At 30.8% G+C, this 15622-nt stretch overlaps 1 protein-coding gene across 1 annotated transcript in view; it reads left to right on the forward strand.

The window, feature by feature from the left end:
• Positions 1–293: 293 nt before the first annotated feature.
• Grd (gamma-aminobutyric acid type A receptor subunit Grd) overlaps positions 294–15622 on the forward strand; it is a 38576-nt gene continuing 23247 nt past the window's right edge. The window contains exons 1-4 of the mRNA XM_075307557.1: positions 294–1088; positions 9966–10033; positions 10164–10384; positions 10727–10809. Coding sequence (XP_075163672.1) covers positions 680–1088; positions 9966–10033; positions 10164–10384; positions 10727–10809 — 781 coding nt within the window. The 5' untranslated portion in view covers positions 294–679. The remainder of the gene's footprint in view (positions 1089–9965; positions 10034–10163; positions 10385–10726; positions 10810–15622) is intronic.

The following is a 15622-nucleotide window of genomic DNA, read 5'->3' on the forward strand; positions in this document are numbered from 1 at the left end:
ATAGGAAGTTCCCAAATTATATTCAAAATAGAAATCTCTCCCTTGCATTCCACTTTTTTACAAATCGTAATCTTTGTCCTTTATTTCACTTTACATCTTATGTTAATTTTCATTTAATTAGCTATGTTCTTTATATGCTCTTTTGTTTTTTATTTGAATTCACTGTGCTAATCTTTCGATCTAAATAAAAGAAGTCATACAAAACAAAAAACTGTATGGCTATTTCAAAGGAACTGCATTAATCCTAAATAAGAGAGATTTTTTTTGTTCTGTTATTTCAGTGGTCACTTAAAATGAAATCCTGAAGCTAGTGGGAAAACAGAAAACGATAAATACTATAACAGGCTCTTAAGAAGGCAAAGTGCAAATAAATTTTATTCACCAAACCCAAAATTCAATCTCTTTTGAGATACAAGCAGAGAAAAACAAATGCAAACTTGTCAACAACAGATCCTGGACCAAAACACAACAATGCTAATGCCTTGATTCAGCATACTCCTCCATAGGAAAAAAATTCTATAACAGAACACCAAGGAGAAAAAACAAAAGAAACCTTTATCCATAAACTAATAAAAAATAAACCGGAAACAATCAACGACAACTTCTGCTACTACTACTGCTGCTGTTGCTGCTGCTCCTGCCGTAGTCCTTATAACATCAACCATAGGCATATTAGCACATGTTGTACCACATTGTATTGGCCATGATGCTTATGGCTTTACTTCCTCTACTAGTGCTGATGTTGATGAGGATAATACAGTTGATATTGCCGCTGATAAGTTTCAAACAGTTGGCAACTTATAAACCTTGGTTTCCCCGATTTCACTTCCTCAACATTTGCGATGGTCACAAAGCCCTTAACTCTAGGGTTAGTACGAGCAAAACGTTTAGCTTTATTTTTGGCCTAAAGTCCACATGGCTTACATTTTACTATGCCTTGATGTGGTATGGCCTCACGACCACAAAATTAACAGCCGAAGCTGGCTCCCATATGCGTTTAACACAGCGTAATAATCATGCCAACATTTCCGAATTACTGGATAATCTTTTACGTGGTTATGACAATAGCATACGGCCGGATTTTGGAGGTAAGTATGCCAAAGGAATTTGGGTAGTTAGAAAAAAAGCTACATAATTCACGAATACAATTTATTTCTGTATCTCGTTGGAATATTTTCCCTTTTCGCTATTAAATCTATCAAAAATAATTTTATGATATTTGTTCGCAAAATATTTATTTAAATTTTGTAGAAGAAAGTTTCTCAAACAGTGTGGTCGCTTTTATGATTGCAGTTAAGACCATTACACTTTGGTTTATGAAATTTCGACGCTATATCGAATGGTTATATAATTTATAAATTTATAATTATACCCTTCACCACTACTGTGGTACAGGGTTAAGAAGTTTGTGCATTTGTATGTAACGCCAACCTTTTAGTATACGGATCGACTGAGAATTAAATTCTGTCGATTTAGCGATATCCGTCTGTCTGTCTGTTGATGTATTTTTGTGTGCAAAGTACAGCTCGCAGTTTTAGTCCGATTGTCCTAAAATTTGGTATAGGGTCCTGTTTCGGCTCAAAGACGATCTCTATTGATTTTGGAAAAAATCGGTTCAGATTTAGATATAGCTGCCATATATATATTTTTCACCGATCTGGTCATAATTGGCGTGTATATCAACCGATCTTCCTCAAATTCCGTACATCCCAATATTTTATGAGTCTCGAAAAACTTGCAAAATATCATCCAAATCGGTTCAGATTTAGATATAGCTCCCATATATAGCTTTCGCCCGATTTACACTCCTTTGTCCACAGAGGCCAATTTTTTGCTCCGATTTAGTTGAAATTTTGCACAGGGAGTAGAATTAGCATTATAGCTATGCGTGTCAAATTTGGTGAAAATCGGTTCAGATTTAGATATAGCTCCCATATATAGCTTTCGTACGATTTACACTCATATGACCACAGAGGCCAATCTTTTACTCCGATTTAATTGAAATTTTGCACAGGGAGTAGAATGAGCATTGTAGCTATGCGTGCCAAATTTGGTTGAAATCGGTTCAGATTTAGATATAGCTCCCATATATATGTTTTTTTGATATCGACAAAAATGGTCAAAATACCAACATTTTCCTTGTAAAATCGTAAAAATGACTCTAATTTTCCTAAACTTCTAATACATATATATAGAGCGATAAATCATAAATAAAATTTTTCGAAGTTTCCTTAAAACTGCTTCAGATTTAAACGTTTCCCATATTTTTTTACTAACATTGTGTTCCACCCTAGTCCATTAGCCGGCTTAAATTTTGAGTCTATAGATTAGTAGAAGTCTATCAAATTCTGTCCAGATCGAGTGATATTTAAATGTATGTATTTGGGACAAACCTTTATATATAGCCCCAAACACATTTGACGGATGTGATATGGTATCGAAAATTTAGATCTACAAAGTGGTGCAGGGTATAATATAGTCGGCCCCGCCCGACTTTAGACTTTCCTTACTGGTTTTTTACTAAAATTTGTTTTGTAAAAGTCTATCAAATTCTGTCCAAGTCGAGTGATATTTAAATGTATGTATTTGGGACAAACCTTTATTTATAGGATGTGATATGGTATCGAAAATTTAGATCTACAAAGTGGTGCAGGGTATAATATAGTCGACCCCGCCCGACTTTAGACTTTCCTTACTTGTTTTTTATCCATATGTTTTATTACACAATTATTTTCCTATTATCTAATTTATACAGTTTGAAAAACTTTTTCGCTCCGACCAGGGGTTGAACCTGGGTTTGCTGGCACCATAACAGAACGCCTTAGCACACTCAGCCACAAACGCCATTGAACATAAAGCGTCGAAAGGTCAATTCAAATGTTTGTGATATGATCGTAATACGACACCAAGGAATAACATTCTAATTGCTTCTCGAGATGTTCTTTATTAATATGAACGAAAAAATAAGAAACGCAGGTTCAAATCTCACCAGCGGCAATTTTTATACCCTCCACCATAGGATGGGGGGTATATTAACTTTGTCATTCCGTTTGTAACACATCGAAATATTGATCTAAGACCCCATAAAGTATATATATTCTGGGTCGTGGTGAAATTCTGAGTCGATCTGAGCATGTCCGTCCGTCCGTCTGTTGAAATCACGCTAACTTCCGAAAGAGACAAGCTATCGACTTGAAACTTGGCACAAGTAGTTGTTATTGATGTAGGTCGGATGGTATTGCAAATGGGCAAATCGGTCCACTTTTACGTATAGCCCCCATATAAACGGACCCCCAAATTTGGCTTGCGAGGCCTCTAAGAGAAGCAAATTTCATCCGATCCGGCTGAAATTTGGTACATGGTGTTAGTATATGGTCTCTAACAACCATGCAAAAATTGGTCCATATCGGTCCATAATTATATATAGCCCCCATATAAACCGATCCCCCGATTTGACTTGCAGACCCTCTAAGAGCAACATTTTTCATCCGATGCGGCTGAAATTTGGTACATGGCGTTAGTATATGGTCTCTAACAAACATGCACAAATTGGTCCATATCGGTCCATAATTATATATAGCCCCCATATAAACGGACCCCCAAATTTGGCTTGCGAGGCCTCTAAGAGAAGCAAATTTCATTCGATCCGGCTGAAATTTAGTACATGGTATATGGTCTCTAACAACCATGCAAAAATTGGTCCATATCGGTCCATAATTATATATAGCCCCCATATAAACCGATCCCCCGATTTGACTTGCAGACCCTCTAAGAGCAACAATTTTCATCCGATGCGGCTGAAATTTGGTACATGGCGTTAGTATATGGTCTCTAACAAACATGCACAAATTGGTCCATATCGGTCCATAATTATATATAGCCCCATATAAACCGATCCCCCGATTTGGCTTGCAGACCCTCTAAGAGCAACAATTTTCATCCGATCCGGCTGAAATTTGGTACATGGCGTAAGTATATGGTCTCTAACAACCATGCAAAAATTGGTCCATATCGGTCCATAATTATATATAGCCCCCATATAAACCGATCCCCCGACTTGGCTTGTGGAGCATCTAAGAGAAGCAAATTTCATCCGATCCGGCTGAAATGTGGTACATGGTGTTAGTATATGGCCTCAAACACTCATGCAAAAATTGGTCGATATCGGTCCATAATTATATAGGCCCCATATAAACCGATCCCCAGAGTTGACCTCCGGAGCACCTTGGAAGAGCAAAATTCTTCCCATTCGGTTGAAATTTGGTACGTAATGTTAGTATAGGGTATCCAACAACCATGCAGGTATTGGTTCCTCTCAGTCATTAATAATATATAGGTTCCATATAAACCGATCCCCAGATTTGACCTCCGGTGCCTTTTGGAGGAGCAAAATTCATCCGATCTGGTTGAAATTTGGTACGTGGTGGTAGTATATGATATTTAACAACCATGTGTTGAAATTTGTGGATGACAGTCTTTCGTAGAAGTTTCTACGCAATCCATGGTGGAGGGTACATAAGATTCGGCCTGGCCGAACTTACGGCCGTATATACTTGTTTTTTATCAAATATTTTTCTAAAGAATTATTTTTTTTATGTCATGCATCGTTTTTACTTTTTATTTTCGGCATATATTTTCGTATAAATATATTTTTTCCATTAAAAATCAACAAAAAATTAAAAATTATCTTAATTTGCAAAACCTTCTCACAAGAACTACCATGGAAGCGAAAAAGTCAAACGGCACAGGTTCAAATCCCAGCGGGGATGAAATTTATTTTATTTTTTATTATTTTTTTTACTTTTTTTATTAATTTCTATTTTTTAGTTTTTTTATTGGTTTTCTATTTTTTTGTAAAATTTAATTGTACAAAATTTGCACTTAAAATAGCCTGATTGCGTTCTTTCTAATACTTGTCCACAAGGACTGCATCGGAAGTAGAAAAAAATTATTGGGAGATCCCAAGATGCGCTTTAGAAGAAATGTTTGTGCACTTGTCCAAAAGGACTGCATCAGAAGTGGAAGAAAAATATTGGGGGATCCCACGATGCGCTTTAAAAGAAATGTTTGTGGACTTGTCCAAAAGGACTGCATCGGAAGTTGAAAAAACTCGATGGGGGATTCTGGGCTGGACTTTATAAGAAATGTTTGTGGAACAACTTCCAATTTTTTTTGCTGGGTAGTTGCTATTGATGTAGGTCGGATGGTATTGCAAATGGGTCATATCGGTCCACTTTTACGCATAGCCCCCATATAAACTGATCCCCCGATTTGGCTTGCGGAGCCTCTAAGAGAAGCAAATTTCATCCGATCCGCCTGAAATTTGGTACATGGTGTTAGTATATGGTCTCTAATGACCATGCAAAAAATGGTCCATATCGGTCCATAATTATATATAGCCCCCATATAAATCGATCACCAGATTTGACCTCCGGAGCCTCTTGGAAGACCAAAGTTCATCTGATTCGGTTGAAATTTGGTACGTGATGTTAATATATGGCCTCAACCACCCATGCAAAAATTGGTCGAAATCGGTCCATAATTATATAAAGCCCCATATAAACCGATCCCCAGATTTGACCTCCGGTGTCTTTTGGAGAAGCAAAATTCATCCGATCTGGTTAAAATTTGGTACGTGGTGGTAATATATGATATTTAACAACCATGCTAAAAGTGGTCCATATCAGTCCATAGTCATATATAGCCCCCATATAAACCGATCCCGAAATTTGGTTTTGGAGCCACTTGGAGGAGTAAATTTCATCCGATCTGGTTGAAATTTGGTACATTCTGCTAGTATATGGTCGTTAACAACCATGCCTAACTAGGTCCATATCGGTCTATAGTTATATATAGCCCTCAGATAAATCGATCCCCAATCACACAAAAATGGGTCCATATCAAGTTCATAATTGTATTTATAATGGGGGGGCTACATATTTCAATTCTGGCTCTCTACGTACCGCGCAGAAGTCCATATCGATTCGTAATTATTTGTAGACTTACCTATACATACCTTTTTTGTCTAATATATACCACGTATGGACTAACTCACAATTTAGAAAACGATTTTAAGAAGTTTTAAGATACCACAACCCAATTAATTCGATTATGGATGACAGTCTTTCGAAGAAGTTTCTACGCAATCCATGGTGGAGGGTACATAAGATTCGGCCTGGCCGAACTTACGGCCGTATATACTTGTTGTAGTGGAAATACATAATTTTACTTTGCTTCTTTTAAATGTGGTTTGGAGGAAATAAAAGGTCATTTCCACATCCTCCAACAAAAACCATAATGTGAAATCGTAATCTGTAAATAGATATGTAGACCAAAATATTTAAAATTCAAGCAACTATTTTTCACAAAGTTAGAAATTCTCCCATCCCAATTTATTTTAAAATGTAATCAAAAATGTATATTAAATTTGCTCCTATGAATTTTTTTATTTCCCCCAACTCATAATGATAGACTTGCCTCCTGGGGTTTCTTTTAAATTTACAAGCCAGCTTCAAACAAAAAATGAGAAGGTTTTTAGAAAAAAATCTTTAACAAACAAGCTCTCATTTATCAGTTCCAAACAATTTGATTTATTCACTGATGGTGGAAGAGAAGGTTTTTCGTTATACCGAGTTCTTAAGTTACTTGCATATGATTACATGCGGTTGTGTGTGTGTGCGTGTGTTTATGTGTTAAACACTTCATTTCATTAGGACATTAACACAGTCTTATAATGCACTTGGTTTCCTTTTCCCACCAATTAGTGTGCGTGTGTGTATGGAATGGTGTGGGTGATTTAGTCTATACCGATGATGGCAATGGTGCTCGTATTAGTGTGATTTTCATTTTTCTGCGCGTTGTGTTTACCATTTCCGCTTAAGCCCAGGATGCGGATATTAACATATTCACACAAAGAGAACACTTACACATTTATGCATATTCACTTAAGGGGACCCTAGGGTGAGTTGGCTGTGATCATGTTTAAAGAGAGAGTTATTACAAAGGTGGGGGTTGTGTTTGATGCAATACGAAATGCGTAAGGAAACTCTAAGGTCGTACACAACAATAGCGTCCAAAATGTAATTACAATTGCTTCCGATAATACACAGTATGTTTACGTGGTATTAAGAACTGCTATTTTAGTGTAATTAAATATTCTTTGTAATGTAACAAAAGTTGGTTCCACCCTATTATCTCACCATATCGGCATAATTTAACTTTTACATTTACATATTAAGCAGCAGTTGAGAATTATTTGATTTTTTTCTCGCCTATCTTTTACTATCCCCCTCGAAATGAAATGAATAACTTGTTCACTTGCACTTATGGCAATGTTGCAAACTCATTATAAACTGTTCACTTGATAGATGAAAAAACCCCAAAGAAATTAAAAATAGGGATGTAAATATCTAGGCCCATGAAATATTTTTCTTTTACCCTCCAGACTTTGTCAATTGTGCACAACAAAATAGCACAAAATTGTTTCCAATGAAAAAGGTGAATAAAGCAATAGAAGAAATACAATTTTGAGAAAATTTTCTATAGAAATAAAATTTTGACAAAAATTTTTATAGAAATAAAATTTTGACAAAATTCTCTATAGAAATAAAATGTTGACAAAATTTTCTATAGAAATAAAATTTTGACAAAATTTTCTATAGAAATAAAATTTTGACAAAATTTTCTCTAAAAATAAACGTTTAACCAAGTTTTCTATAGAAATAAATTTTGACAAAATTTTCTATACGAAAAAAATTTTTGAAAAATTTTCAAAAGGAATAAAAGTTAACAAAATTTGCTATAGAAATAACATTTTTTCAAAATCTTGTAAAGAAATAACATTTAAACAAAATTTTCTGTAGAAACAAAATTGTGAAAATATGTTCTATAGAAAAAAATTTTTTTTTTACAAAATTTTCTGTAGAAATACAATTTTTACAAAATTTTCTATAGAAATAAAATTTTAACAAAATTGTCTATAGAAATAAAATTTTCTATAAAAATAAAATTTTGACAAAATTGTCTATAAAAATAAATTTTGGAAAAAATTTTTTATAAAATTTTTATTTTGGACAAAATTTTCTATAGAAATACAATTTTGACAAAATTTTCTACATAAATAAAATGTTAACAAAACTTTGTATAGAAATAAAATTTTTACAAAATTTTCTATAGAAATAAAATTTTGACAAAATTTTTTTATGGGAATAAAATTTTGACAAAATTTTCGATAGAAATAAAATTTTCACAAATTTTTCTATAGAAATAAAATTTTCTATAAAAATACAATTTTGACAAAATTTTCTATAGAAATAAATTTTGGAAAAAATACATTTTGGACAAAATTTTCTATAGAACTAAATTATGACAAAATTTTCTATAGAAATAAAATTTTTACAAAATTTTCTATAGAAATAAAATTTTGACAAAATTTTCTATAGAAATAACATTTTGACAAAATTTTCTATAGAAATAACATTTTGACAAAATTTTCTATAGAAATAAAATTTTGACAAAATTTTTTATGGGACAAAATTTAATTTGACAAAATTTTCGATAGAAATAAAATTTTAACAAATTTTTCTATAGAAATAAAATTTTCTATAAAAATACAATTTTGACAAAATTTTCTATAGAAATAAATTTTGGAAAAAAATTTCTATAAAAATAAATTTTGGACAAAATTTTCTATAGAACTAAATTATGACAAAATTTTCTATAGAAATAAAATTTTGACAAAATTTTCTATAGAAATAAAATTTTTACAAAATTTCTATAGAAATAACATTTTGACAAAATTTTCTATAGAAATAAATTTTGGACAAAATTTTCGATAGAAATAAAATTTCAACAAATTTTTCTATAGAAATAAAATTTTCTATAAAAATACAATTTTGACAAAATTTTCTATAGATATAAATTTTGGAAAAAAATTTCTATAAAAATAAATTTTGGACAAATTTTTCTATAGAAATGGAATTTTGTTGCTGTTGTTGTTTTTTTCTTTCAGCTTAAAACCATATATTGACTAAACTACAAGTGCAGCTTAACCAACAGAGAAAAAGAATGTTTGTCAAAATGTATTTGGGCAAAGCCCTATAGACTGCAAGTTTCGGAATTACCACATTCCTCATCAGCATCCTCTACTTGTAGCAAAACTATCAACCAATTATCAGAATAAATTCAGGCATTGAACCATCCGGAACAAGGTTTTGCATGATAGACGGCTTATGCCGAAATAAATTCGAAACAAACATAAAAAAAAATTTCTATAGAACTAAATTATGACAAAATTTTCTATAGAAATAAAATTTTGACAAACTTTTCTATAGAAATAAAATTTTGACAAAATTTTCTATAGAAATAAAATTTTGACAAAATTTTCTAAAGAAATAAAATTTTGACAAAATTTTCTATAGAAATAAATTTTGGACAAAATTTTCTATAGAAATACAATTTTAACAAAATTTTGTATAGAAATAAACTTTTGACAAAATTTTCTATAGAAATAAAATTTTGACAAAATTTTCTCTTTGCTGCAAGTAGAGGATGCTGATGGAGAATGTGGTAATTCCAGTCATCTTGCAGTCTATAGGACTTTGCCCAAATAAATTTGAGAAACGTTGGTTAAGCTACTCTTGTAGTTTAGTCAACGCAATAGTTTTTAAGCTGAGATCAAAACAACAAATATGATTGAAGTACAAACCAACAATAACAAAACAAAAAGAAACAAAAATTGACAAAATTCTCTACAGAAATAAAATGTTGACAACATTTTCTATAGAAATACAATTTTGACAACATTTTCTATCGAAATAAGATTTTGACAAAATAAATATGAAATAATTTTTTCAAGACAAAGTATTATTTTTTTAAATAACACGAATGCTATCTAATCACTTCTTATTTTAAAACATTCTGATTTCTCCAAGGATACAACTAAAAATATTAATATCCATTTACAGGTCCACCTGCCACAGTTGAAGTCGATATTATGGTTCGTAGTATGGGTCCAATTTCTGAAGTGGATATGGTAATTTATTATTCTATAGCAAATGCCACAGCCAACACTTAATAAAACCCCCTCCCCGTTGGAATAGAATAATAGAACATTTTTACTAATTAAGTATCCTCATAAATTATATTCATGCGTCAATATTTAGACCTATTCCATGGATTGTTATTTTCGCCAATCATGGGTTGACAAACGTCTGGCATTTAAGGGAGCCCAAGACACCTTGGCTTTAAGTGTCTCAATGTTGGCGCGTATCTGGAAACCCGATACCTATTTCTACAATGGCAAACAGAGCTATTTGCATACAATAACTACACCGAATAAATTTGTGCGCATCCATCAGGATGGTAGGGTATTGTATTCCAGCAGGTGAGATATATGGCCTACCAATCACTACTACATCGCTACCTCTCTCTCACAGACGAAAGTATGCTCTAGTAATTGTTTGCATTGATTTAAGTCATCCGGCTAACCGGAGGCAATTGTTCCCTATACCTTGAAGACATTTAATGTTCTCATTATTATCATTATTTGTTGAGTTCTTTAAATGCCTTAAGGTATTAGAGAATGAAAAAAAAAATTTATGATTATCTTTTATAATGCTATTAATTGATAATATTGTGTAAACATTTTCTCATGAAGTTAATTTGGCAATGTTGTGCTGGCCACAATGCCGTTTATCCATTTCTTTTATTTTATTTTTTTTTATAGATTAACTATAAAAGCCGGATGTCCTATGAATTTAGAAGATTTTCCCATGGATATACAAAAGTGTCCATTGAAATTTGGATCATGTAAGTAAATAATTTTTCTATATACTTATATACACTGAAGAAAAAAATACAAATTTTTAATAAAAGCAAATGTCGGACAGAACGGACTTTAGTCCAAAACAGAGTGCCACCACACTGTATAAAACCAAGAAAAAAAATAATAAATTTGACATGCATACTCTTCCTCTGTTGATTAAGCTACACTTTTAGTTTAGTCAATGCATGGTTTTAAGCTGAAATCAAAAACAACAAAAACCAAAAAATATTTCGAAATCATCTCGACACTTCTCCTTCAAAAATTGAATCAAGATATGGTGAATCCCTCATCTCATACCGTTAATCAAAGGTACGGGTGATTGTTGAGGCAGTAGGCATTTCAAAAGATAGCATGGGCCAAGCATAAAATGTTGATGAAATTTTCAATAGAAATAAAATGTTGACAAATAAAATTTTATAGAAATACAATTTTGACAAAATTTTCTATGGTAGTAAAATTTTGATAAAAAAATTTTATAGAAATCAAGTTTTGACAAAATTTTCTATGGAAATAAAATTTTGACAAAATTTTCTTTAGAAAAAAAAATTGAACAAAATTTTGTATAGAAATAAAATTTTTACAAAAGTTTCTATAGAAATACAATTTTTACAAAATTTTCTATAGAAATAAAATTTTGACAAAATTTTCTGTAAAAATAATTTTTTGACAAAATGTTCTATAGAACTAACATTTTGCCAAATTTTTCTATAGAAATAAAATTGTGACAAAATTTTCTATAGAAATAAAGTTTTGCCTAAATTTTCTCTACACGCTCACAAAAAATCGCTTCTGTAACATATACTCCCAAACATATTTTGCTTCAAGCATATACATTTTTGGGTAGTGCCCAAACATTTATATGTTTGATCTCTTCCAATATATAATATGTTTGAATGCATATTGGTCTAAACAATATATGTTTGGGTAGTCTAAGTTCCAAACATTTTGTATTTTTGCATCCAAATTCAATAATGTTGTCTTCCAAAAAACAATATGTTATTATGTGAACATATAATATGTTTGGAAGCATTTTGCACCCAAAAATATTATATGCTTAAAAAAAACTCCCAAACAATATTGTGCTCAAAATTTTATTTATTTATTTATATATTTACAATCATAATGAATTATGAAAATAAACAGGTAATATAGGTGCTAACAACATTGGTTTTCGACCTGAATGCTCAAAATTTTGTTTCTGCCCAATTGTATATTCCCCCACACCTTTCTCACTTCCACGAGATTTTTTAGTTCTTAGCACCTTATTCTGTAATACAAACATTGTAGAAGAAATTATTCAATTGTATGATTTTTTTTATTTTAATTTTACCTTTTGCCGGACTGGGATTCGAACAGCGGACCACACAGTTTGTAAGGATCAAAGAAGTAGCTGATCAATTGCCCAAGGAAAAATAAAATGTTAATTTTGTAATAACAAGCAACAACCACCAACTTAATTCAATATCGCTCCCTGTTAAATAGCGCTCCAAGCTACTAAACACATATATGTTTATAGGCTATTTCTAAATTAATATATGTTTGCATCCAAGCATATTATATTTACAAACATTTTATGTCCCAAACATAATATGTTCTAACATATTAACATATATGTCCCAAACATGTTATGCTAGTTTATGAACATTATATGCTTGCACTCAAAAATATTGTGTTTAAAAATTTGTGTTCCAAACATATAATGTTTATAGCCAAACATATGAAAAACAGCCTTTTTCATCCGTGTAGAAATAAAATATTGACAAAATTTTCTATAGAAATGAAATTTTGACAAAATTTTCTATAGAAATAAGATGTTGACAAAATTTTCTATAGTTATAAAATTTTGATAATATTTTCACGAAATTTTCTATAGAAATAAAATTTTCACAAAATTTTCTAGAGAAAGAAAATTTTGATAGCATTTTCCATAAAAATAAAATTTTGACAAAATTTTCAATAGAAATAAAATGTTGGCATTATTTTCTATAGAAATAAAATTTTGACAAAATTTGCTCCAGAAATAAAATTTTTAGAAATTTTCTACAAGGAAAATAATTAGACAAAATGTTCTATAAAAATAAAATATTGACAAAATTTTCTATAGCAATAAAATTTTAATAAAATTTTCACAAAATTTTCTATAGAAATAAAATTTTGACAAAATTTTCTGTAGAAATAACATTTTGACAAAATTTTATATAGAAATAACATTTTGCCAAATTTTTCTATAGAAATAAAATTTTTACAAAATTTTATATAGAAATAAAATTTTGACAAATTTTCTAGAGAAAGAAAATGTTGACAGCATTTTCTATAGAAATAAAATTTTGACAACATTTTCTCTAGAAATAAAATGTTGACAAAATTTTCTATAGAAATAAAATGTTGACAACATTTTCTATAGAAATGAAATTTTGACAAAATTTTCAATAGAAATAAAATTTTGATAAAATTTTCACAAAATTTTTTATAGAAATAAAATGTTGACAAAATTCCCTATTGAAATAAAATGTTGACAAAATTTTCTATAGTCATAAAATTTTGATAAAATTTTCACGAAATTTTCTATAGAAATAAAATTTTCACAAAATTTTCTAGAGAAAGAAATATTTGACAGCATTTTCCATAGAAATAAAATTTTGACAAAATTTTCAATAGAAATAAAATTTTGACATAATTTTCTATAGAAATAAAATTTTGACAAAACTTACTCCAGAAATAAAATTTTTAGAAATTTTTCTACAAAGAAAAATAATTAGACAAAATGTTCTATAGAAATAAAATTTTGACAAAATTTTCTATTGAAATAAAATGTTGACAAAATTTTCTATAGAAATACAATTTTGACAAAATTTACCCCAGAAATAAAATTTTTAGAAAATTTTCTGCAAAGAAAAATAATTAGACAAAATGTTTTATATAAATAAAATTTTGACAAATTTTCTATAGAAAGAAAATTTTGACAGCATTTCCTATAGAAATAAAATTTTGACAAAATTTTCTATGGAAATAAAATTTTGACATAATTTCCTATAGAAATAAAATGTTGACAAAATTTTCTGTGGAAATAAAATTTTGACAAAATTTTCTATAAAAATAAAATTTTGATAAAATTTTCTACAGAACCGGTTTTCAAATTTTTGTAAAATTGCCAAATTAAGGAAAATACTTCTGAGTATTTTAATAAACTGCAATGAAAATACTTCCAAGTAGGTGAAACGTACATTTCAATTAAAACAAATGTGTTCAACTCTTAATAAATGATAACATTTTTTTTGTTCGTTGATTTTTTGTGACCATAAAATTAGATTTTCCTTCCAAAATTACGTGTTTTTATGAAAACCGGTTATGTCGGTTTGTTGTTTCAAAACACCCTCCAACGGTTTTGAAAAAAATCAGGTTTTTTAAAACCGATAAAAATCGACTTTAAAAAACCCCGGTTTGGTAATCACTCTAGTTTCGACAGGACACCAATATCCTCTCTCAGCAATGCTGGTGATATTTCTGAGTGTTTCAAAGCTACTCTAAGTGGTTTCACCGCAATGTGAAACACCGTTCGGACTCGGAGGTTCCTTGCTCTTTACTCTGAAATCGTTGCTCCCATGCACAATTTTTAGTTTTAATCCACAGTTTTTCACTATTCCTGTTTGGTACGCTTTTCGATAGATTTTCCAACCATGTGGAAATCAGCGAACATCTTTCTTTCTGTGTTTGATAGATTACTCAACTTTTCCAGATTTCTAGACAAATATGACCAATTATCATCATTTTTTATTTTCACACCATACATATCTCAATTTGCTTTATATGTGTAGAAGATTACATTTCTATGGTACTATTACAACGTGTTCCTGATGTTTAACGACAATCAAAATGGTAAAAAAATAACCTGCATACATTTAGGTGTTAGTCCCAGTGGAAGGTAATGTGCCACCCTGTCAATTTCTGATAGCATATTCCAACCAAACATAAAAGCCATGAATTGTTAAAGGAAATTGCCAATAATATACGCAAAGCTATGAATCGATATATGAATGATCCAAGGAATGATGGCAATGACGTTCGACTAAACATTAACAAAATACAGCCTAGACATATACACCACCGCAACAAGCAGGAAGTTTATATCGTTTGCGAACTCTCTCCACCACCATCCAAACAAAAAGAAATATAATTCACGCAATTTTGGCATCAATGTCAGATGATGGAAGCGGCCTCACTTGAGGTCGAAGAGCAAAATACTACATACAACATCGAACACGTCAGTTCACAGAACATTTATACATCCAAAAAGTGGAACTTTAGACACTCGAAAAATTCTCTTCGTCGGTTTGGCGGTCGTTTTTATTCACGGGATTATTTGAATCGCCTACTTCAAATCAAGTATTAGTAGAATTTATATGTCCATAAACAAAACAACTTATTGACAGTTTATCGAAGGAATTTATACTGGAAAAGTATGTTTAAAGTTTACTTTAATTTGTATACCCTTCACCACTACTGTAGTACAGGGTATAATGAGTTTGTGCATTTGTTTGTAACGCCAAGAAGGAAAAGTCAGAGATCCATCGTTTAGTATACCGATCGTCTTAGAATTGAATTCTGAGTCGATTTAGCTACACGCAGAGAAGGAATATGATCACCTCAAACATGTTTCAAGAGCAAAATGTTATTTTTGTATGGTGACCATGTAACATGTTTGTCACTAAAATATTATTTTCTCGTCAAATATAACCTGCTTGCCGAAATCAGATATATGATTTCCGAGAAAATAACATGGTTGCGAAAACCATGTTA

The sequence above is a fragment of the Haematobia irritans genome, chromosome 4 (genome assembly GCF_050003625.1).
Source record: "Haematobia irritans isolate KBUSLIRL chromosome 4, ASM5000362v1, whole genome shotgun sequence".
In the NCBI taxonomy this organism is placed as follows: Eukaryota; Metazoa; Arthropoda; class Insecta; order Diptera; family Muscidae; genus Haematobia; species Haematobia irritans.